General features: G+C 35.9%; 1 protein-coding gene across 2 annotated transcripts in view; it reads left to right on the top strand.

Moving 5' to 3' along the window:
• Positions 1 to 23,670, top strand: part of LOC116719447 (zinc finger protein 638-like) — a 30,341-nt gene continuing 6,671 nt past the window's right edge. The window contains exons 1-13 of one of the 2 annotated variants that reach the window (XM_032561961.1): positions 1 to 65; positions 12,073 to 13,702; positions 17,990 to 18,051; positions 18,275 to 18,304; positions 19,506 to 19,672; positions 19,855 to 19,953; positions 20,831 to 21,006; positions 21,164 to 21,379; positions 21,467 to 21,565; positions 22,157 to 22,191; positions 22,267 to 22,313; positions 22,484 to 22,515; positions 23,121 to 23,243. In XM_032561961.1, the coding sequence (XP_032417852.1) occupies positions 16 to 65; positions 12,073 to 13,702; positions 17,990 to 18,051; positions 18,275 to 18,304; positions 19,506 to 19,672; positions 19,855 to 19,953; positions 20,831 to 21,006; positions 21,164 to 21,379; positions 21,467 to 21,565; positions 22,157 to 22,191; positions 22,267 to 22,313; positions 22,484 to 22,515; positions 23,121 to 23,243 (2,766 nt within the window). In that variant the 5' untranslated portion in view covers positions 1 to 15. Of the gene's footprint in view, positions 66 to 9,012; positions 9,149 to 12,072; positions 13,703 to 17,989; positions 18,052 to 18,274; positions 18,305 to 19,505; positions 19,688 to 19,854; positions 19,954 to 20,830; positions 21,007 to 21,163; positions 21,380 to 21,466; positions 21,566 to 22,156; positions 22,192 to 22,266; positions 22,314 to 22,483; positions 22,516 to 23,120; positions 23,244 to 23,670 lie in introns of those variants that run through there. The other variant, XM_032561962.1, reaches the window with a different exon arrangement.

The following is a 23,670-nucleotide window of genomic DNA, read 5'->3' as shown; positions in this document are numbered from 1 at the left end:
CATAGTCATTAGGAGATGCAGAAGATGCAGAAAAAGAAGCCGTCTCTTCAAAAAGCGACTCATCGGTGAGTAATGGAGCAATGAACTTTAAAAAGAATGTGTCATTAAAATCATCAGCGCGTCTTTGACACCAAGCATTTTTTCTTTTAAAAATATATTTTATTAGATATAAAAATGTCTTTTAAAAACTATTACAGGTGTAATAATGACAAAATTAGGTGTAATAATGATGAAGTTAGGTGTAATAATGATGAAATTAGGTGTAATAATGATGAAGTTAGGTGTAATAATGATAAAATTAGGTGTAATAATGATGAAGTTAGGTGTAATAATGATGAAATTAGGTGTAATAATGATGACATCAGGTGTAATAATGATGAAATTAGGTGTAATAATGATGACATCAGGTGTAATAATGGTGAAGTTAGGTGTAGAAATAAAAACAATGAATGAGCAAGGTTTTGACAGAGATGCTAAATATTAATAAATCTGATTTTTTTTTTTTTTTTTTTTTAATCTGTGGTCTTTTCAAATCAAGCAGTTATGAAGTTACTTTACCCAGGTTGAGAACCTGTGTGTTGCTTTTTAATCTCTCTGTGCAGTTACTTAATTATGATTATTTTGATGACATTTAATGTCAAAATATCTTAAAAAATTAATGAATACCAAAATGTTTTCTGAATGAAAAGCATGTTTTATAACAGCTTAAAGGTTTTCCTTTTTGAAAGGTAAAGAAAAAGACCTAATCTGATGCTGCTCTATGCAGATACGTGAAGGTTGACCCACCTCGGCATAATGAATGCTTCCTTGCTTTCTGTTAAAATGATTTCGCCACTTGGTGGCGCTCAAAGTCTGTGTAGAGGTTTCATCCCAAGGTGATCTTTACATTTAAAAATTTAAAGAAAAAACAAAAATGACATAATGTTCAATAGTTACTTTCACATCATGACCAACAGACGTAAAAAAAAAAAAATGCACTTCTTAATGTTTAACTCTGTTTAAAATGTGCTTTTAGAACAATTTGCTTTATAGGATATTGTTCAATTATTACATAAACTCAAACAATTTTATGTAATAATTATTAAAAAAGAAAAGACTGTGGCTGAGATTGTGGTCAGACATGGCAAAAACCAGAAAGGAATAAAACTCTTTCTCTACCTGAAATCAAATACCCAATAATGACCAAGTTCAGCTTAAAAAGATCATTAGACCCATAAATAAAATGTTATTTTTCTTATCTGTCTTGAATCTACCAAGAATGAGTAGCATAATGACATCTCTGAAGAATTTGAATCAATATTAACATTTAATTTGCCTTTGGAATCAATAAAGTATTTTTGAATTAGATTTTTTTTTTTACTTAAAGACTAAATAATGCAATCACAACCAGTGAAAGATCAATATATTTTAATTTCTAGTGAACATTAGAAGAAATTGGAACTGGAAGACAGCTCAAATATCCAAAATAAATAAACAAAACAACTAAAGCAATAAATGAAATTGATAGTGAAGTCTCTGTAAACAAAACTGTCACACTGAAACCTTTTATCATCCAGTTTTTAGTAGAATCAGAGAGAAAAGAGGATAAACAAATAACTATTGAAATCATTTTAACTTATAATGCGGTTAATTGATTGATTGATTTATTGATTTATTGCTAATTGTAACATGGCAGCTTGTTTCTCCTGCCCATCATTTAACTGTTTGGCTGCAGTTCAGCATTTTTCATTAAGTTAATTGAATTCAGTTTAGTTGTTCATAAGTTTCTGTCACCACAGTACAAACCAAGTCAACTGTCAGCAGAGGTTTAAAGCATTTGTCACATGAGGAAGCTGTTAGCTCTAACGCCGCTTCTTAATCTCAGCATAGTGACAGAAGAAGCAGGGGATCAACCTTGATGACCTTTGAGAGAGCAAAGGTCATCTGTTCGCAAGGCAGCAATTAAATATTATGGATAGAGACTTAAGTGTGCATTCAAAACACACGATGTGATTTTTATTGTACTGTCAAACATGAAATCAGATATCTGTTTTTACACTGTAAAACATTTGAGCCGCATTTAGTTGTGTCTACTGTCTTCTTCTCTTTAAGTCAAGTGAATTTAGTGAGTTTTTGATTTTGAACCTAAATGTGTGACTTGGTGAAATATAAACTTACAGCAGTAAGTTGTGTTAACTTTTTATTAATTTTGTTAAACCTCCAAGAGTTGAATGAATTAGAGTTTTTAGGTTTGCACTTACAAAACCTGAAAGAAGAAAAAGACAGGAGTGGGAACTATTTCCCAGAATGCTTAGCGGCATGTTTTGTATCCTGAGATGGATGTGTTACATTGATCTGACTCTCGTGTTTTATTAAGGGAAATGTTTATTTTTATGTCCTGTTCATGCTAAATGTTTTTTAATCAGAATTCATTGTGACGTTTAATAAAAGTCTTTATCAGATCATAAATTTTTCATGCAATTTGAAATTAATTAAAATTATTCTATAGTAAAATAAGTAGTTATTTTAACTTGATAATGTGAGAGAAATAACAGAGAAATGTGGCTCTTTAACGGGGAAAGGGCAGGTTTTTTTCTTCCATATTGTGAAATAATTATTTGCTTTAAATTGCAGCATTAAGTGAAAACTCAATTCAAGATTAATTAATTTAAAAAACAATGTTTAGACAACTTGTCTCTTGTTGTTAAATCAACTTCATGAACTTTAACTTCTGAGTTAAAACCAAAAAATGTTCTTGTTGACTTAATTCCATTTTGAAGGCAGCAGGTGGACTTCCATTTTCAAATTAAACCACCTTCAAATGTTTTACAGTGTACAGATGCTGATTTTGTTTAGCTGTGCATGTAGATGTGGTTTTATTTGACACCAGGATGACTCGATTATATGACCATTTTAAAAAATATGTGTGCATGAAGCACAGCTAATTATAGGCAGACGTGGGAAGCACGCTGTGTGATCTATCGCCCTTCTCTGGCTCCGGGTCACGACATGATCCGCTCTGCAGACCTGCTTCAACTTTGTCATCATTTCTATTCCTGAAGGTGCAATGTGTATTTTTGTGTGTGATTTTTTTTATTTTTTTGTCTGTACTTAATATTACCAAAAATTTTTGATTTTCTGGAGTGGCCCAGCCAGTAATTTGTTTTCCATTTATTATAGAGAGCAGTACAGTTCGTGTTCTTTTTACTTACTTTTCTGTCTTTTGACAGACTCCATTTTTTGTTGAATAAATTAATTTTAGAGTTTTTCATGAATTTAAATAATTTTGACCTTATCTAGGAACTCAATAAATATCGTTAAATTTCATCTCTTGATGTTATAAGCTAGCCATCCGGAGAAAAGTGAAAACCCAAATCCAAAATGTGTTGTCATCAAAATGTTCTAGGTATTATAATTTTCTAATGTTTTTTTTTTTATTCAAATAGCTCTTATACAGTCTGTGTAGACATGGGAGTCTGATTATGTTGTAAAATTTAGAAGCAAATTTACACAAAATCAACTCATCGGAAATCCTGAAGTCTCAATAATTTATTTTTATTTCAGTTATGTTCTGATTAATCACTAGTTACTTTTACTCAGCTACATTTAATGGAGTAATTTTTTGTGAAAAAATTTGCTTCTTTACTATTCCTTAATTTTAACTTTTACGTTTGCATTATTACTACAAAGTACTAATACTCTTATTTGAGTAAAATTTCCAGATGCTTTGAGTACCTGTATCTGTGACTTCACTGAATGAAGAGCAAACATGTTTATATCAAAAATGCACCAGATACAGACACTCAGCTACAGATTATATTGGAGTGACACCTCTTGTTTTTACACCAGCTTTGATGCTCTGATGTTAGTTTCCATCTCCTGAGATCTGAAGGTAAAAATGATGCAGGAAACACTGAATACTAACATACATACGCATTACTTACTGTATTAGTTTACTAAATATTAAAAATATTTCTAAAAGTGGTTAGCCTGTCTTAATTGTTGTTTATTTGCATTAATTATTTTCATTTTAGTTTTAAGAAAAACAGAATTTAGTTTGTATTTTTTGTTTGTCTCATTACGTCCTTTAAAAATATTCTATCAAATATTCTGATCAGTTACTCAGTACTCTGCAAGCAAAAAATAGCCGTGCAAGTAATGTCTTGCATGGCTACTTTTTGCTTGTACTTAAGTAAAAAAATGTGATGAATTAGTTATAGTTTTCTTGAGCGTAATTTCTAGGTTCTCTACCACAGCAGACAGATCTATTATAAATTAATTATGGTGTGAAAAGTTTTCTACTGCATTTTATCAGATATGTTTTCTGATTTTGCAGGACAATTAATGGCTAAATTCCAGTATGCCATGCTAGTGCATATTATCTAAAATATTTTAAATGTTTTAATAAGCAATAAGTAACAGTGACAGTCCTGCCATGACAGCCTGATACTCCAGCATGCTCTCCAATGTGCTTGTAGCACTGTGCAGCTCTCCACTTTTTCAAGATGGCCTTCTTGGCATCAGCAAGCCGTGTGGCATTACCACAACCTTCGATGACTGCTGGATAATGTCTCAAGTCAAATATTCATCGACCTCGGAGGAATGGCGGTGGTAAATCACGTCCTGTAGAGAGCGATCTCCATGATGCAACCACCACAAATCCCAGACAGCTTTATGAGGGGTGTCCTGCTGGGGAATCTTAGATGTGATAAGACACAAATCATAGTAGGAGAATGACCTTACATGCAGAAATGATCGGAGTGTTTACCAGAAGGATTTCTGTGAAGGTCACAAAACGCGGCCAAACTCTCAGAACTGCACGTGTGTCGTATTCACTGTGTTTTACTGTGTGAATTTCTCAGTAGTAAAAATCAAACTGCTCTTACAGAAGCAGAATAAAATGCTTGTAGAGAAAGACAACAGAAAGTTGGTCATCAGATTTTGCTCTTGAAAAAAGCCACACCTTTGTTTTATTTTTATTCTTTTCACCTTAAAGAGACAGTACTATGCAAAATTGACTTTTTTGAGCTTTATATCAAGTAATAATGTCATTCCATCATCAAAAACCTACCTGGAGTTTTGCATTGATTCCTTTATGAATGTTTACTTTAATCTCCATGGCAACCATTTAGCTGCGCAAAACGCCTGGGTGGACCAAGCTCCTCCTTCGAGACGCAGCTCCTCCTCTGAGCTTCCTAGCTTCCGCCTCACAGAGCAGGAAACCCTCACAAGTCCCCCACTGAGCTCCTTCAGACTAGCCAGAAGCAATTAGCAAACACCTGGTGGAACAACACATCAGCTGAACTCATAAATATTAACTACTTCTCAGAGCAACGCTGGTAAAAACTATCTTAAAGGGTTAATAGAAGAGAAATGTTTTGATGTCTTCCTGAAGGTGGAGTTTCAGAAAGAGCAGGAGTTTTTAAAGAGACTGAAGCCCAATTTCAAGGTGTTAAACTTGGAGGGAACGTTTTCTTTTAAATCATATTTTATATATATACTATTTTCATAACAAATTAACTTAACATAATTACTTGATTATGCCATAAAATGGCACTATATGCCTGGAAAACATAATAATGCCCCCACTTTAACTTTTCTTCGTTTTGTTTTCATTTGTTTGATGAGGTAGTAATGGCGGATGTTACATTATGTTGTAAATACAAACCTCCATTTGTCAGATGAGTATAAAATACCTAAATAGTCCCTGATTAGAGACAGAAATTGGGTTTGTATAATTTGTGAATTCATGCTCCTTTGTCTTATTGACATAATCCTGCCATGTATGATGTGGAGCTCTTTTTAGAAAATTTGTTGTATATTTATTTACAATATATATTTATTTAATATTTACTGCTTTTTTTGCAGTAAAAATGTGTCAGCAGTAAATATAATGTTGTTTTGTCAGGTTTCTTCCTTTTTGATAGAAACCACTACTTCTTTTAGTGAAGGTGTTAATATTTTAGATTAATTTATACCACAGCTTATAGTGACGACAAAAATAAATTTCTTGTCATTTATGTTTATCAGATTCTAAAATTATTTGATTATCATTTAATCAAATGATAATCAAATAATTGATTATTTGATTATTTGATTATCAATTAATCAAATAATTGTGATTAAGTCACATTTGAGGGGTTTTTAAATAATCTAAATGTATTTAAGTTTGGTAATAGGGAAGTTAACCCACCGCAATTACTCTTTAAACTCCTGATCATTTTTCAGCCCAATGTGTTCACTGACATACACACACAATATATATATATATATATATATATATAAATAGTGCAGTGAGTTCTGCACTTTATAATGATAAAGTGCAGAACTCATTAAATTTGTACTTTTAGAACCACCTTTATTAGCAATATCTTAAACTTTATTCTTACTTTGATTCATGCCAAGCTGTGGTAAGGACACAAATAAAAACACCACCTTTGACTCTTTGGTCAGCCTTTAAAATATATTTACTGCATATTATTGAACAACAGTCTATGCTACGTTCAATCTGAAATACAAATTTAGCTCTTTTTGACATAAAGTGGCTTGCTAATGTTTTAATGACAAACATATATGAATAACTGGGTTGGACTTGCTCAGTCAATGTAGTTTTATGTATCTCCTGAGTCAACTGCCAGTAAGATCAAAACTACTCAACCTTATAAAAAACATTCTCCTGAGTTCACTTCCTTAAAAATAACCCAGCAACAAAACAAGGAATCACTACAAGTTCGCGTGGAAACAGATCAGAAGTCAACCTTGACCCCATTGCCTTAACCCTTCAGAAACATCCCAGCAGTAAAATACTTAATAAAACATGAAGGAATAGCTGGACAACTTTAACACAGGCTTAGACAATGTGACCTTTACTGTTGGAAGAATCTGGTAACTATTTTAAGTGGATGATTATAATTTTGGTATCTGGAGCTCCTGAGAATTTGTTTTATTGTTTATGATGTTGAAAGTTTTATGGCCCAATGCCATTAGAATGGCCCAATGCCATTAGATGCGTATGCCACAGGCAAACTCTTGTTTTAACAAACAAATAAATAAATAAATAATAATATGATACCCAATCTCAGATTTTTCAAATCTGCACCACAGAGCCACAGTTAGAGACAGTCTGTTGACATGAATGCTTTAAAGCTCTTTTGTAAAAGCTATAAATGGTCTGTTGTGCTTGAACATTGTGACATTGTATTGTACTCTGTATTTAGAGGAAAATATTCTGGGTTTAACCTACAGTTTCACTCAGAATATTAAACACCCTTGTCATAAGCATTATTGTCACATTTATTTTTGTTTTTGTGTATTTTATCTGCTAGCCTTTGAGCAGAAAGGAATTTAGTGTTCAATGAATCTGCATGATTAAGTCACATTTGAGGGGTTTTTAAATAATCTAAATGTATTTAAGTTTGGTAATAGGGAAGTTAACCCACCGCAATTACTCTTTAAACTCCTGATCATTTTTCAGCCCAATGTGTTCACTGACATACACACACAATATATATATATAAATAGTGCCAATCATTTAGTGCATAAATGTTTTACGCAGTAAATGATGTGAAACAAAATTACAATGATTGGATATTTTAAAATGTGGGGGGAATCTGTGGTTTAGACTTTAAACCCGCCTTTGTAAAGATGAAACCTCGTCTCTGATTCGTGTTAAACTTGATCCCTGCTCCTGTTGCTCTAACTGTGTTGTTATCCAGACAGATTGTTGACCTGATAGTAATCTTACTTTGATTCCAGAGGAATTTTTTAAAGATTCTGCATGGAATACGGGATTCATTAGCAGATTAAAGGAAAAGGGGTGATATAGAAATAAAATTTGGATGGATAATAAATAAAGAAATAAAGGAAATAGGATTAAATCAATGTTTAATTAGCCCGGTGGTGGATTTTTCATGTAATCCGCCTTGGATACAAAAAGAGATGAAAGTTGATTTAACATTGTTGGAAGAAGGAAGACAAACAGTAGAAGGAGAGGTGGAAAGATACATAAGAAGGGTATATGGAGAATACTTACAAATATACACAGATGCATCAAAAATGGTAAATGATAGAGTAGGGATAGCATTTATAATTCCAGATTTAAACATCATGGAAAATAAAAGATTAACGGATAGTTTGAATGTATACACAGGAGAGTTACTGGCTATTTCAATGGCGTTAAAATGGAGTGAAGAATTAAGTGAAAAGAAAGTGTTAATTTGTTCTGATTCGAGTAGTGCATTAATAAGTATTATGGAACAAGAGTCGGAAGCAAGACAAGACATTCTGATAGATATAAATAAATCAATACATAAAATGGGAATAAATGGATCTACTGTTAAATTTATTTGGATTCCGGCTCATACCGGAATAGTTGGAAATGAATTAGCAGATACATTTGCAAAGAGTGCGAGTAAGAGAAATGAAATTGAATTGGAAGTTAAGTATAGTAAAAATGAGATAAGGAGTATAAGTAAAATATATTACAAGAAGAAGTGGCAGGAACAATGGGAGGGTGAAAAGAAGGCAAGGTTTTATTATAGTATTCAAAAAAAAGTGGGGGAGTGTAGAAAGGAAAATAGGAATAAACAAGAGGAGGATATTATATCTAGGTTAAGATTTGGACATGTAGGGTTAAATAGTACTTTGAAAATAATAAATAAACATAGTACGGGGTTATGTAATTTTTGTGGAAAGTTGGAAACAGTTATACATATTTTTATGGAATGTAATAAATATAATCTAGAAAGAGAGGAATTAGTAGAAGAGTTAAATAGGAATAAAGTTAAATTAAATATTAGAGATCTGCTACAAAAATCATCTGGAGATGTGGTTTTTAATTCCGTGTTTAGGTTTCTTAGGAAAACAGGTCTAATAGGGAGATTATAGGGATTAGGCATCTGGTTCATACTCCAGTCCAGAAGGTGGCGGTAATGCACCTGAAAGTTGTTTGCCAACCGCCATAAAACAAAAAGAAGAAGAAGAAGAAGAAGAAGAAGAAATAAAATCAAAGAAAGATTTGGTTTACTTTTATTCTGAAAAACACAGACGGAAGCGAGTTCTGTGGGCGTTTATGGCGGAACACAGACGATTTCGTTGTCATGGCTAACGGCTCAAAAACAGTCAAGAGATTCCCGTATTAACAAAGATTGAGGTCAACACATTGGTGAAGGTATTTATTTAATATCTAGAGCACGTACTGATGGCAGTATTGTATCGTAGCGAACTACGTTGTGGCTAGCATTAGCCAGCTAGCTATGGGAGCCCCACAAAATGGCTGGTGGGATGTGTGGGGCTGCGCAGGTTGGCCCGCTACTCTTAACTCTTTCTGTAAATGACATATTCTTGCTATGAATCAAGTCATTTATTAAAGAACATTGCATAAACTTTAATTGAAAAAGTGGCTGTATTTTAAGTCTTCGGAAAGCACATATAATGACTGACCGCTCCCTGCTGAACTATTCCCTATTCTCGCGAGATTTGAGTCACTTCGCCATGCAGTGATGTTTGTTTTGGGATGAGAATCTACATCGATGTGGATGAGCTCCTAAACGTAACACTCTACAGACATTTAAAAGCAGAAGACTGATATTTAAAATATTGAGAAAGTAGTAAAGACAGAACAATGGCCAAATGCTTTAATAATAAATTAGGAGTATTACAGGACTTTATTTGTCTAATTCAAGCAGCCTCCCTCCCTCTTTCTGAATACATGTGTGCTCTGACTGACCTGTTTATTTATGGTGCACATTGCATTTTCTTTTCTTTTAGACAATTAACTTACCAGCGAGCTGATTGACTTCCTTGATTCACTACTTCCTTTCTTTTCTGCTGTCTGTGAGGGGGATCCAACTGCCCTGCAGCAATTCTAGGAGAGCTACACAGTGCTTTGCTGTTCAATAGTACGAATTTAGTGTTTTTTCGTTAACTAGTAGAGAAATTAAACTATTTACTCATTAATTCCTTTCTTCTAGAAAACGTGATTCCAATTAACACAGGGTGAATGATCTGAAAAACAGCTGAAGTACCAATCAGTGACTGTTTTTTCTGCACATTTGTGCAGGTTGCTCTATGTTCATCTATTGTGGTTCCTCTTGAAAATAGGGACACTCCTATCAGTATTTGTATTCTGATACAGAATCAGTCAGTAGTCTGTCTTACATTCTTTTTTTTTTTTTTGCTTCACACAGTTGCAAACGGCACACTGTAAGAGCATTAAGATCCTGAACAGTAAAGTTACTGCCTGCAGAGACTAAGCAGATCGGCAGCTCAAAATAATGACAATTGAATTATCTATTTTTATCCTCATCCTCAGTTACTACTTTATTTATTGCAGTGTGGCTCCCTGAAATGTAGGGCATTCCTGTCAGAAAACAAGATTTGAGTATCACTGACTTGTAGCTGATACAATGTGTATTTTGACACACAGCTTATGACCTGATACTTTAACAACACATAAGCACCAAACAAATTTAGTCCAGTCCTGTAAATTTTGATACAAGAAATTAGAATTTGATTTGACTTGGTGTATTATGAAGTCAGAAGGAATTATGCAATTCAGCTGAATAGGAGCATATTTATTTACTGACCTGAAATATAAAGAAAAAAAATCTACCTTGCTCATAAGTCTTTAAGTTTTATGATTATTGTATTTAGATTTTTAGATTATGGTTGTTTAAATGTTTACAGCACAGTCTTTATTGCTGATTATTAACTAAAAGTGTTTCTAAAGTACTCGCATAGAGCAGTATCAGTTTTGGTATGCTGATAATATAAAAAAGCAAGAAATAATGGCACATCAAAATAATGCACATAAAATTTTACATTGGTTAGTCTCTTATTAGCCAGTGTCCTGAATGCATAATACCTGCTCTAGGCAAGCCTGGTCAAATGGTTGCATTTTATTCTCAGTATGTTAATAAGTTCTTCAGAGGCCCTGAAATGTCTCAATTATTTGACTGAGTTGATTGGAGCAAGGGAAACATGCAAGACATTGGTTTATGACACTTGGCTGATGAACTGACCATGGTACACCATGCAGCATGAGGAACATTTCTCAGGATTGTAAAAAATCTGATTGTAACCAAGGAATAAGTAGAGATGCCGTGATGCATCAGTGTATTACCAGATAGTGGTTTTGGTGGTGGAAAAGAACCAAGAAGCATCTAAATACTGGCATTGGTAAGTTTCTAGAGCAAAGGTCTGCAATTACAGCCTTCAATTGTTTTGGATACATCCCTGCTCCAGGACACCAGAGTCAAAATCCTTCAGCACATCAGCAAGTTTCACAAAGGGTCAGTGGTTAAAAATTAATTTGATTCAGGTGTGTTGGAGCAGAAAATGCATCCAAAAGTTGGTTCTTGAGGACTGGAGTTGTAGTAATTTAGGATTTATAAGTTGATATTGATAAGTTAGGGACAACAGTACATTTAGACAATGTAGGGTTCAGGTTTACAGAAGATGCATATTAAATAAGGCCTGTAAAACAAAAAAAGCTGGCTATCATTATCATGTCTGACCACAGTCTTAAATCTCTGTCAGTGGACTCTGCATGTCTTACAAGATGTGTTAAGGCCAAGCAAGCTGACATATAAAACTGTTTTTTATGCTACATGCTGTATTATTTTAGGTGATTAGCGTTATGAATGTAGTACAATTTGTTCTTTTAATACCAAATTCTCAGATTTGTTTGTAGCAGCCGTTTTTGATTTGCTAATCATTTTCTGTTTGAATTATGAATTCACTATTGTTTCTTCGTAATTTTATCTAAGTTGTGTTTAGACAGTTTGAACAAGCTCTGTTTTATCTACTGTCTGATTATGTACGCATAAGAAGCGTTTGGAATCATTAATAAAATTAAGCATTTGAGGCAGATTATTGATTGGCTCATTAATGTTCAGACATTAATAGGTGGATCTCAGTGTTTCAGTCATTAAGGTTGGATATCACTAAGAAAATAGGATGACCATATTTCTTTTTGTTGGAGACACTGCTTTAATTTTAAATAGGTTTAATGGGGGGAAAAAAGAAGACTTGGCATGATGGCTGCCCTTGATATGAATAATTATAATAGTATATTTCTGCTTTCCACCTCAGCCTCGCTGTGCACAAAGACAGTAACGGTTTACTCCTTGCTCCAACCCTGTGTTCGGAGCGCAGTGCTACCCTCTCCATCGGCTGCCCCACCAGAGAGACCCATTTCATTTTTGGACCTGCGGTTGCTGCTCTTCGACTTGCTCAGATACAGACTCAAACACAGATTGCTCTCCGGCAGATTGCTGTTCTAGCGTCTATCGTTTTGGGCCACTGGTGTGATCTCACAGCAACATTACCTCCTCACCTTGCCCTCCTGAGTTTTTTGACTCAGCAGCAGGTGTCGACGTTTGGCCTAGAGGGAACCACAAACAGACGGATTTCTACTATCACTCAACCAAGTCGGTCTGCTGCAATGTATCACCAGCAATCTCAACAACAGGGCTCCCAGCCTTTTCTAAATGCATCTAGGCCGCCTCATCATCCGCCATCTGCAAGTCAGCATCCAAATCACCCCAACATGCAAGGAATGGGGTTCCAGTTTCCTCGTCCCAACCAACTTCCCGATGAGCTAGAGTCTGCCCTTTCCATCAGGGGCACCAGAGATATGGATCACCGGCAGATGGATCTAATGAATCAATCGAACCAACATCAGAACCAAGGTACAGGGATTGGTCAACATGGAAGCTATGGCTCCAACCCAATGTTGCTCTCAGCAGATAATCAGTCTGGACACCAGCAAGGAGTCGACTGGTCAAACTATCAAGCTCCAACCAAACTTTTTGCGGCAACACAGCAGCAGCCTCAGGGCAGCCAATCAGGAGCCAGAATACTAAACTGGAATCCCCCCATAAGTGACTCACCAACTCCTCAAACTCGACAACCTCTTGGTGATGGAGGTAGGATGGAAGGTCAGGGTTTGTACACGCCAGAGAGTGCGGGAAGCATCTTGGCTAGCTTTGGACTTTCAAACGACGACTTGGAGGTGTTGAGTCATTACCCGGACGATCAATTAACGCCAGATACTTTACCGTTCATACTCCGTGACATCCAACTCAAAAAATCAGGCAAGCAAAAATCTGTGAGCTCTCCCTCCTCTTCTTCATATTCTCACAATGTGACTCCTACTGGTTCTTCACACTCAGTGGAAGTACCCAGCCTTCTTACTGTTACGCAGACAGCAGGGAAGGTCATTGACTATGGACATGCCAGTCGTGGAACGGAAGAAAGTGGCACCCGAGAGACTTTTAAAAGGGAGCAGCTTTCTAGTGAAAGGACTGTTAAAATGCTTCCAACTACGACTTCCTCATCAGTGTCAAAGGTGGAGAAAACTGAAAGACGTCAAGTTCGTGTAGAGCACAAGGAGCCAATCAAACACGGAGACAGGGACTATCGCAAGACTACCTGCGAAAAGCGCAAGAACAGCCGATCACCAGCGAGAGAATTTGCACCATTGCCTAAATCTCGTAATTTAGACAGAGACTACCGACAAGTGGAATCTAAACAGCGGCCGCCATCTGAAACCAGGAGTGAGGATTCGTCAAGACGTTCTCCCTCTTCTTCATCTGCTTCAAGACATGGCAGTAGCAAGAAGTTGCCTACGCCTACCATGATAAGCGATTTCACAGCGGTGTCTCCAAAGGTGTTTCCTCATACCTGCTCCCTGTGTCACATTCAGTGTGAACAGGAAAAGGTGAGTGCTAACATGTCATCATACTAATGTCCAGAATATTCCTTTAAAACACTAAAATCAGTTTGATTTATTTTTTTTTTATAGTTGTTTCATGAAGACATTTTGCAATACCTTATATGCTTTTTTTAAGTTTCCTTCTTTAGTTTTCTTAAGTATGTAAATAATTTGGAGCTAAATTGGGGATTGATTAATAACAGCCATTCACATTGACTAAAACATCACGTTAGCAACGTTTTTGGCTCGTTAAGTCATAATGACCCAGACATAAAACTGAATAAAGGTAGGTAATTGACTAGCACAGCCTTAACGGACCAGTTTGTGAATTTAACAGCCCATTAAATGACCACAACAACCATAGTGGTGTGATTGTTCTTTCTACAATTTATAAGCCTGTTACTCCCAACCAGGTTCAGAACTGAAGAAGCACTTTGAACGAGAGGAGGTGAAACGTCTCTAAGAAAGCAGTTGTTCTATTACCTTGGCATACCGGAAACTTGGACTTTTGATACATTTTCTCTCACTAGACCTTAAAATAAATGTTGGCAGATAGCATGAGGTATTCTTGAATAATAAAATAGACTTTGATGAGTCTGCTATGATACATCTGCAGAAAGACAGGATGGTTTCAGCTACTAAACCTCTATTTCTCTTCTTGCAGTTTCTTTTCTTTTTGCAATGTTCACCTCTTTTTTAACTCAGAGGCCAATAAATAGATGACCTAAAATGGCAAAACAAGGCAGATAAATGATCCTTGAATGGTAAAAAGTTTTTTGTGTCCCTAGGATTGCTTTAGTTGATTTCTGTTTTTAAATTAAGCCAACCAGGCCATGGTCAGTATGATAAATATGATGACATAGCGGTCTTAAGCTCCCTTGAGGCAAACAGCAATGACTGTTTTAGTGGTAGAAAGGATATCTGTTGACCTCATTTGTACTAAAAAGGTAAAGTAAATATGCAACCTATTCAAGTGTTTGACAGTTCTGGTGTGCTGAAATTTTCCACTGTTACTATTTATAAGCTGGGAATTCAGTTCTTGTTGGCATTTTAAGGGTTCAGCATTTTAGACATACGCATTTTCTTTGGTAAAGAAGTTCTTAACACATCGTGTAAAAGTGGCCAGGACAGATAGTGATTAAGAAAAGAAAAAAGAAAAATTTTTATGTTCCAAAATTATGTTTTCAAATTCAGATTACATGTGGTGTGTAAAGCCACATGTGTTTTATGTGGCTTTGTGTGTATTTAATATGCTAATACATGTAAAAAATTACAAAATAGTTAATGTTTGGTTTTCCTTTTTAATAGGGTGGAACAAGGTATTCATGAAAAAACATTTCTTCATCTACTGCATATCATAATTTTGGAGAATTGCTTTGCTGTCTTACAAAAACTAAATGGGAACTTTTAGAGGAATTGTCAGTAGCCAAATTAATTATCTGAATTATTCGAAAACGTAAAAAAAAATTGTTGTATATATAGCTGGGTTGTGTTGAATGATTATGAGTAGTCAGTGTCTTACCTCCAGTAGACAGCAATGAGAGCAATGTAAGTTTAGAGAATCATGGGAGATTTCTAATGGAGTCATAAGGTTACTATTAATAGTAGATTTTAAAGATCAAAAATTAGTCTAACCAAGACTTTACAACTTTTACCTACAACACTTTTTGAGCATTTTTATCTAGTAGCTACTTAGTATTGTAATGACGCCTTGATACCGGCACTGTGTCTCCTGAATAGCAGTTCTGTTGTTTATTTCCTAAAATAACTTCAAATATTGTAGTGAAAGTGAAAAGCACTTATCTTTCCTGTGGGAATATGCTAATATTTTTAGCCAGGTAATGGTAATAAAAGTTCTAGTTCTAGTTAATAAATGAAAAGAAATGCTATTTACTTTAAAAAATGGCACAATGCAAAATTTATGTTTTGAAAAAAATCTTAAATAGATTCATTCGAACTGCTATTTTAGCTAATCTTTGGTCACTTTAGATTAATAAAAAGGCTGTCCTGATTACCCAGCAGAAAATCACTGTGACTGCTGTCTACAGCAGATAAAATGACTGCTCATAAATACCCAACACAAACCCAGCTCCAAAACTGACTATAGCTTTTCAAATGTAATTAATGCATTTTGTTTTGGTTAGTGATTTATACCCTCTGCATTTTTATATACTGTGTCATATAAACATTGACCAAAGAATAGATAGATTACAATGTTGGCTTAATTGTTGCCAATATTTGAAGAGAATAGTTTTGTAAGATACACTACTCACAGAAAGATTTTGGGGAAGGTTTCAGAGAACCATAAACAGTTCATGCTAGAGTGATGTTACATCATAAAAGCAAAGGATTCATATAGAAATTTAGTGTAATTGTAGTTTCTTCATCTCAAAAGTTACTAATATCTCTAGCACGTGTTTTTGAGCATAAATCACTTTTTGACAGTGACTCGTCTTGACGAGTTGACTTATTTTATTCTGAAGCTTTCGACTTTTCTTAAAGCTTCATCATCATTAACGATTCCTGTTTGAATCTACTTCAACAAAGAGCAGCACTAAGACCCCTACTTTCTTGTCCAGCGTATATCATGCTGATGTAAGCAGTCATTTATGATCTGGTTCGACACTCAAATGCCTCTTAGTTGAAATGTAGCAGCTGATTGTTAGTTACAATCCTCGGCAGGAACTTCGCTCTCAGAACATCATGTTTGAAGGTCCAGTATTATTGATTGATGTCTTTTGCCTGGTTTCCACTGAGCGGTACGGGTTGGTGTGGTTCTGTACGCTATTTTATGGTTTGGTATGTAAAGGAGAATTTTTCCACCCCAAGTTAAGGTGCATTTACACCATCAATGTTTAGTCCACTTTAACCAAACTCTAGTTCATTTGTCTTGAATCGGTCCATCAAATTATATTTGTAGCGCTTTACAAAAGCGAATGTTGTTGTGAAGGGCCTAGAAAGTCCAGTTTGTTTGGGGAGGTGTAAATGTGCAATCGTACTCTAATGTGGACCACAAAAGCAAACACACTATAGCGCAGGGAATGCTGGGTAAACAAACATGCGAGGCTAACGCATCCGGTAGAAATTACTTCTCTTTTGCCACGAAATCCTACAACCGTTTATTTCTGATGCTACTCTATTTTAGTTTACATTTTGTGAAGAAAGTTGCGCTTGTGTCTTCTTCAGAGGTTTTCATATTGTTTCCTTCAGTAGTTCTTGGTACAGCGCCACCACAGGTGAGGGAAGGAACAGGTTTTCTAAGGGTTTTTTTCATTTGATGCAGTGCAGTGTGAAAACAAACTACACCAGCTAAAAATGTAACAAATGTTGCAACTTCGGTCCCCAATCAAGCTGAGTCTTCCCGACTTTACTCTCATTGAGCCTTGCGTCATACTAGTTCAACAACAAACATGACGTTTTTCTGTCCCCCAATCAGTTGACTGTGTTGTGTGTCACCAGTAGCTCCACCCTAACCGTACCGTACCTTTTTCTTATGAACCTACTTCTGAACAAGCCCAGGAATGATGTGGTATGGGTTTACTGTATGGGCCGCTTTTACAGTGGAAACAGACCAAATAGCAAACTGACCCATGCTGTACCGCTCAGTGGAAACAAGGCAAAAGTTCATGACTTCAAAATGTGTACAGCATGAAGAACAGGAATGCTTTAACTACAACCAGAAGGTTCAGTGGGTAATTCAAGGTCAATCACTTAATGGAACAGCATGTAATATAATAAATAAAGTAAGATTAGACTCTGGAAAAGGCCTACTGAAGTTGAGGAGTAAAGGTTATCAATTTGATATCTGATCAGGAAGTCAAACATTCCTAACTTTTTGTGAGTAGTGTATATGTTCACCCCAGCCAACCGGACCTACATCTGTGAGAGCAGAGGAAAAACTAAATGTTCAGAAATCTGACTTATTTGGTCGTCAATCAAATTGATTGATTTTCTGTGATTCTTGTCGATTGCAGGCCTGAAATGTTGCACACAAATAATTGTTTTTCACCTTGATGACAAATCACACTCATTCTAAGCTGAGGTGGAAAACAGACTGTTAGACATTGCTGCAGAAAATAAAGAGATAAGTGGACATGGACATGATCAAAGTTAAGTTTGTCTGTCTGTGGACGGGATCTCCTGTTAGAACCTGACGGAGATGTGCTGGAAACATGTCAGGTTCGGTAAAGATGATGTAACATCGACCTTCGTTCATGTGACTTTGTTGGCTGTTTTTTCCCCTCTGTTTCTGTGTCGGCCATGTTCTTATCTGCCTTGTTTTTTCAACTCCAGGACTGGGTTGACCATATTAACACTGTTGATCACACAGCCGCCTGCAGAGACCTGCGCAACAAGTGAGGACATTTCAGCATGCTGCTGATCGCTTTGTACTTGTAGCACATCTTCCATATCGGCATACAGTAGCAACAAGCATTAGATTAGTTCTAACAGTATTTGTGATCATTATTCAAGCAGCTTTAAAGCTTAAGTGTTTTTTATTCATTCTCAATCTGCATCTTTGTTTGAATTTATTCCACAACCTTCTGAGTAACGCATCCTGTGTGTGTTTGTTTGAAGGTACCCAGACTGGAAACCAAATCTACCAAGGTTAGTTGAACTTCCACAGCACATGAAGCCTGTTGGGGTCAGTTTGTCACTTATCTAAACCAAAACAGGCAGAATAAAGGTAAAAAGGAAGGCCAGCCTCTTTCTGTCCTATGGTTTTATCAGGATGGAATAAATAATCCACAACAGAACATAAATCATGATAATACAATCTTATATGAACAATTCGATGGCATATTGTGCCAGGCTAGTAAAGATGCAGATTAAAAAGAAAACCAAATGTTATTGCAGATAAGACAACATATAAAATAGGTTTGGGGAATATTGGTGTAAGATTTTATCTTGATGTTTTGGTGAATTTATTATAAGATTAAAAGTGACAAAGTATTTGCAACTCTTCAGTTGTGACGTCAAAGGCCCACAAACCTAAAATATCGCCCTTATAAGCATCTCCACTTTAAAATGGGCATTAAAAGCATAATTCTTATCAATAACTGCATTTAATCATTTTTGTTATTTTTTTACCCTGTTATGGACCCAGTAGTAGAGAAAAGTGTAAAAATAACACTCGATGATACAGTTTTTTCTGTTTTCAAACATCTTTGCAATAAATCTAAATTCTTAACATGATATGAAATTTTTCACAATAAAAATACCTATTCCTGATGTAAAACATTTTTAAAACATTTGGACTCCAAAGACCAAGGAAAATCACCACAATGTCAAGACTTCACTGCTAAGAGAAGTTACAAAGAACACATTAACTTTATCTTAGACACCTCAGTTAGGATGTTAAATATGAAAGTTCTTCACAGGATAATTAGAAGAAAACTGTCAAATAAAGGTTTTACTTGGGTTTGTCCTAATGCAAACCTTTTTTAAGTTTGCAGATTCTTTGCAGTAATTGAACCTTCTCAGATTGTATTGTGTTCCTCAGAGGCCTTCATAAACAGACAGGCTGGTTCTTCCTGCAGTTACTCGGTGTACAAGTATCAACAACCCCAGTGTGCATAATCAGGTGGAATATCATAAAACTTAGTTGAATTTAGGGAATATTCCTGTTTTGACTGAGTTTCCGTCTTGAGTTTTTATGTAAAAAATGGTTGTATAATCTCTCAGATTGTTGAGACAATTTATCTTGTATTGAGTCTGCCTGAATCTAACCCCAATAGGTGAGGCCTTGACGTTTTTAAGCTTTAAGTTGGGTCTTTTATCAGTGAGGTTTCTGGTGTTTTTTTTCCAGTCGGAGCTGGCGATATGGCAGCCGTTCCCCGTTCGGTTCTGCACCTCGGTCCCACTCTCGCTCTCCAACTTCCCCTCATGGCAAATACCGCAGAGAGCCCTTCATGCACCGGCCTCATGGGAGGCCTTACTCTCCTCCCCGGCATCCACGGCCCCACTACCACACAGGTAGCCCTCATTCAGGTTTAACATATCAGTAAAACCTCTCTGTGATTTAAATGTGAAGCTATTTGATGTTTGTTGTTTATGTTCTAAACTGACCTAGAAAATCCTCATTGAAGTGACAAAGACGCAATGAATTCGTGTGTATTGTTGTGCTAATCCCAACTTCCTGTTTCTGCCATTTTAAGACCACGGTCATTGGAATAAATATCCCTACTCTGGCTCACACGGCCCACATTATTCCCACCGAGAACCCTGGCCTGACAGGAGACACAGAGAATCATCAGGTTAGTATTTTACTGTCTTCCAGCTGCTGCTCTGCCCTGTTCGTTGTGGAACTGCTAACTGTTCTTCAGAATAACGTTTCTCATTTTATATCATTGTAGAACTACTTATTATGCATTTTTGACTTCAGCATATATATTTTGATTATCCATCTGTGTAAAGATTAAAATTTCAGATTATGCACTTGAATTTCATTGAAGGAAGTTTTTGCATCCAGTTGAGGTTGAAGGACCATAGTATATAGAACTGTGGGAAAAATTAAAAGACCACTTAAAATGATCAGTTTCTCTTATTTTGTTTTTTTTTAGTTATATGTTTGAGTAAAATGAAAATTGTTCTTTTATTCTATGGACTATTGACAACATGTCTTTGAAATTCCAAGCAAAAATTTATTTGCCGAAAATGAGAAATGTTTAAAATAAGGAAAAAGATGCAGTGCTTTCAGATCTCTAATAATTCAATAATTTAGAAACAACAACACTGATGTTTTAACTCAATATTTGGTGGAATAACTGTGAGGTATTCAATGGGATTCAGTGCAGTGGGCTCTTCATTGTTTCCAGAGCTGATTTTAAACTTTCTGCAAATTAAAAATTGTACTGAATTGAAAACATCATATATTTAGATGGGAATCAGTTGATATAAATTCAAATCACTGCATATGATTTACAATATATTAACAATCTATTTAAAACAAAACAACAACAACCTTAAAACCAACTTCTGTCACATCCATTTATCCCAAGTTTGTGCACAATTTGATCCAAATGAAAATGTTTTTCAATCAGGAAACCAGCAGGTTGGATTGAATCAGTAGTTTAATAGTTTTACTTCTCATCATTGATGTGTGTTTTTGTTATTTCTGCTGTTTTTCTACAGGAGGTTACTCCCACCATGGTGTGAGGCATCCTCATGACACTTTAACCAAAAGCTCTGGCGACAGAAGCAGAAACCCTTCCTCCTCTGCAGCGGGTCACGGATCCAAACATGCGGCCACAAAACCCTCCACTAAAACCATCAAGCCGGCACTAAAACCTGCAACGAAAACAACCAAGGTGGCAAGTTTGTCTGTTTTATCTGCGCAAAAGAAACACTAAAGTCTAAATGTTCTTTGTTGTAAGGGAAATAAATCATTTATTTTAAATGAACTGTTTAAAATTACTGTAATCTGGTTAGCTGGTGATGTTTAAAGGAAGATTTCTCTGTTTCCAGGTTGTTAAAAATCTACCAGTGAAGAAGAAGAAAAAGGTGGCGGGTCCAGCCTCTCAGGGCACGCCGCTTGCCGACCGCCTCGTTTATCTGACTGGCATTCCAATTGATGCAACCGAACAGGAAGTGACTGACTTGGTCAGCTCTTTTGGGAAGATCAACAACGTGATTCTCCTTCCTTGCTCTGAGGAGGAAAGCGAGAAGGGCCAAGGGCAAAAGGTCAGCTTACGTGTTGGGGGGAAAGCAGCAAATGCGTCATACTTTCTGTAGCTGACGCCTTACGATTGACACTCTGATCTGCTGCAGGCGTCTGTGTGCATGATGAAGACGGAGGACGCTCAGGCTTTGACGTCTGCATCAGAACTCTGCATCAGAGAACAGCCGATCACCGCTTTAGTCGCCAAGGTACAAGGAGCAAAGCTCAGCTGCAGCAATCACAGCAGGAGAAATTATGTTAGCCCTGTTTTGGACTTCAGATCTTCTCCTGTGGATCCTTTACCATCTGAGAAAACTTTTGTTTTAACTCCTTAGATTTCAGTTATGATGTCCAGGCCTGTCACATTAACAAGTCATACAAGTGATTACTGCGATAAACGATTATTGACACCATTTTCAAGTGATATATTGATAATGGTATATTAATGGAAGACTAATAAATGCTAATACTTAATGTCAGTGTTTTACTTCCTCCTGTTTAATGGCGTATTGTTTTTAGTCTAGAGAAGAGTAGCCTGATGTTCTGTTTTGCAGAGGAAACTTAACCCCAAGTTACCTCTGATTGATTTGTATTTGGTTGTATCTGTTTGTTTGCATTTTAAAAGCAGGTTTCTGGTTTAAATAACTAGAAAATATAAATTACACATTCAGTAATTTTTTTTTACCTGTCCATGAAGCTTTCTCTAACCCGGTAAAAATGTCTTAAAACTGTTTGTAATTTCAAATTGGAATAATCTGATTTATTTATTTTTTTATCCCTTTTTGTTTTCCTTCTGACAGAAACCTGAAGATGGTCAGCTTTCTGAAGCCAACAGGTTGGTTATGGTTTTAGTTTTTAACTTTTCAAACTGAACAGTCGACATTCACTGAACTGTTTTTTCTCCTCGCAGCAAAACTGAAGCAGAAAAGGACAAAGAGTCAGCTGGGAACACCTCAGGTAGGAAATGTCTGTGCATTTTGACATCCAGTAAAAACTGAGACTGTCAGGAAAAATGTGCACATTTGAACATCACTCAATAATTTAGTAATTTTTCCATTTGCAACTATTGTCACTAGTGCAGATTGCCATTTTTTCTCACCTCCTGCTTTTCTGACTCCTTTCACCAGACGGTGAAACTGACCAGAAGACGTCCGATCAGGTACCTTTACCAAGTATTGATTGTCATCTGTCCCAATTTTTTGTTGTAATTTATTGGGATAATTTCTTTAAAACCTGTACTGTAAAGTCATTTTCTGATGGCTCTTATCTACACTGTAATCCAGCCAGTTTTAGCAGTGGCTTGTTAACATATGGGTTGGGTTAAATGTAGTCCTGAAATGATTAATCGGATTAATCATAACAAATCGATTACTGAAATAATTGTCAACTAATTTTATAATCAATTAATTGTTAATTAGAATATATAGACTCTAATAAAGGCCACTTGATGAAACAACAACTGGCCTTGTTATTTCAGAAAAGCTCAGTTTCAAACTGAGCTTTTCACCTGTTGTTCAAGCGTTCACTAAAGGAATGCTGTCATTTTTTCTTATTTAAAAAAGGAATTTAATTTATTTACTTTTAAAATGTATTTCTAGTATTGTATAAAATGAAATATCTGCAGAATGTGCCAATTTTTAAATCCGACTATTCGTGAGAATAATTGATAGAATAATCAATAACTAAAATGATCTTTAGCCCTAGAGAAGAGACAAAGCTAAAACACGGCAGACATCTTCTGATCTTGGCCTCCATCTTCCTCAGCAGAAGTGGAACGTGTTGGTCACAGGACTTCCTGACAGCGGCTGGTCAGACGGTGACATCGCTGAGCTTGTGCAGTCCGTTGGAGCGCCATCTGACATCATCCTGGCAAAACACGTCGGAAAGGTTAGCATGCTGCATTTTAAAAACAGAAGTTCTGTCCTTAATTGTGACATTTTTATTTTTGAATTTCTTTTACATACTGAAAGACTTCCTGAATTTCCTGATCGACAGCAGGGAAGACCTTTAAAATAATTTTGATTTGATTTTAAGATCTTGAGCATCTCGTGTAGCTGGATGCTTTCGTCATTTTTTCAGTTTCCAAATGATTTCAGTCTCCATAGAAAATGAACAGCTGTTTGTCTGATTCTTCAGTCTGACCCAAAAGCAATATTTGTTTCAGGCGTAACTGAACAATCAGTTTTGCTAATTGTTCAGTTAGCAACCATAAGTTTGCAGCAAAGAATCACTTCCTGAAGCAAAACCCCACATCTAGGGGCGCAGAAACAAATTTGATCCTGTGGAGGGAGATATGCTATGTGGGTGTAAACAT

Source organism: Xiphophorus hellerii, chromosome 5, assembly GCF_003331165.1.
Source record: "Xiphophorus hellerii strain 12219 chromosome 5, Xiphophorus_hellerii-4.1, whole genome shotgun sequence".
In the NCBI taxonomy this organism is placed as follows: domain Eukaryota; kingdom Metazoa; phylum Chordata; class Actinopteri; order Cyprinodontiformes; family Poeciliidae; genus Xiphophorus; species Xiphophorus hellerii.
This window is presented reverse-complemented; position numbering and strand designations above follow the sequence as displayed.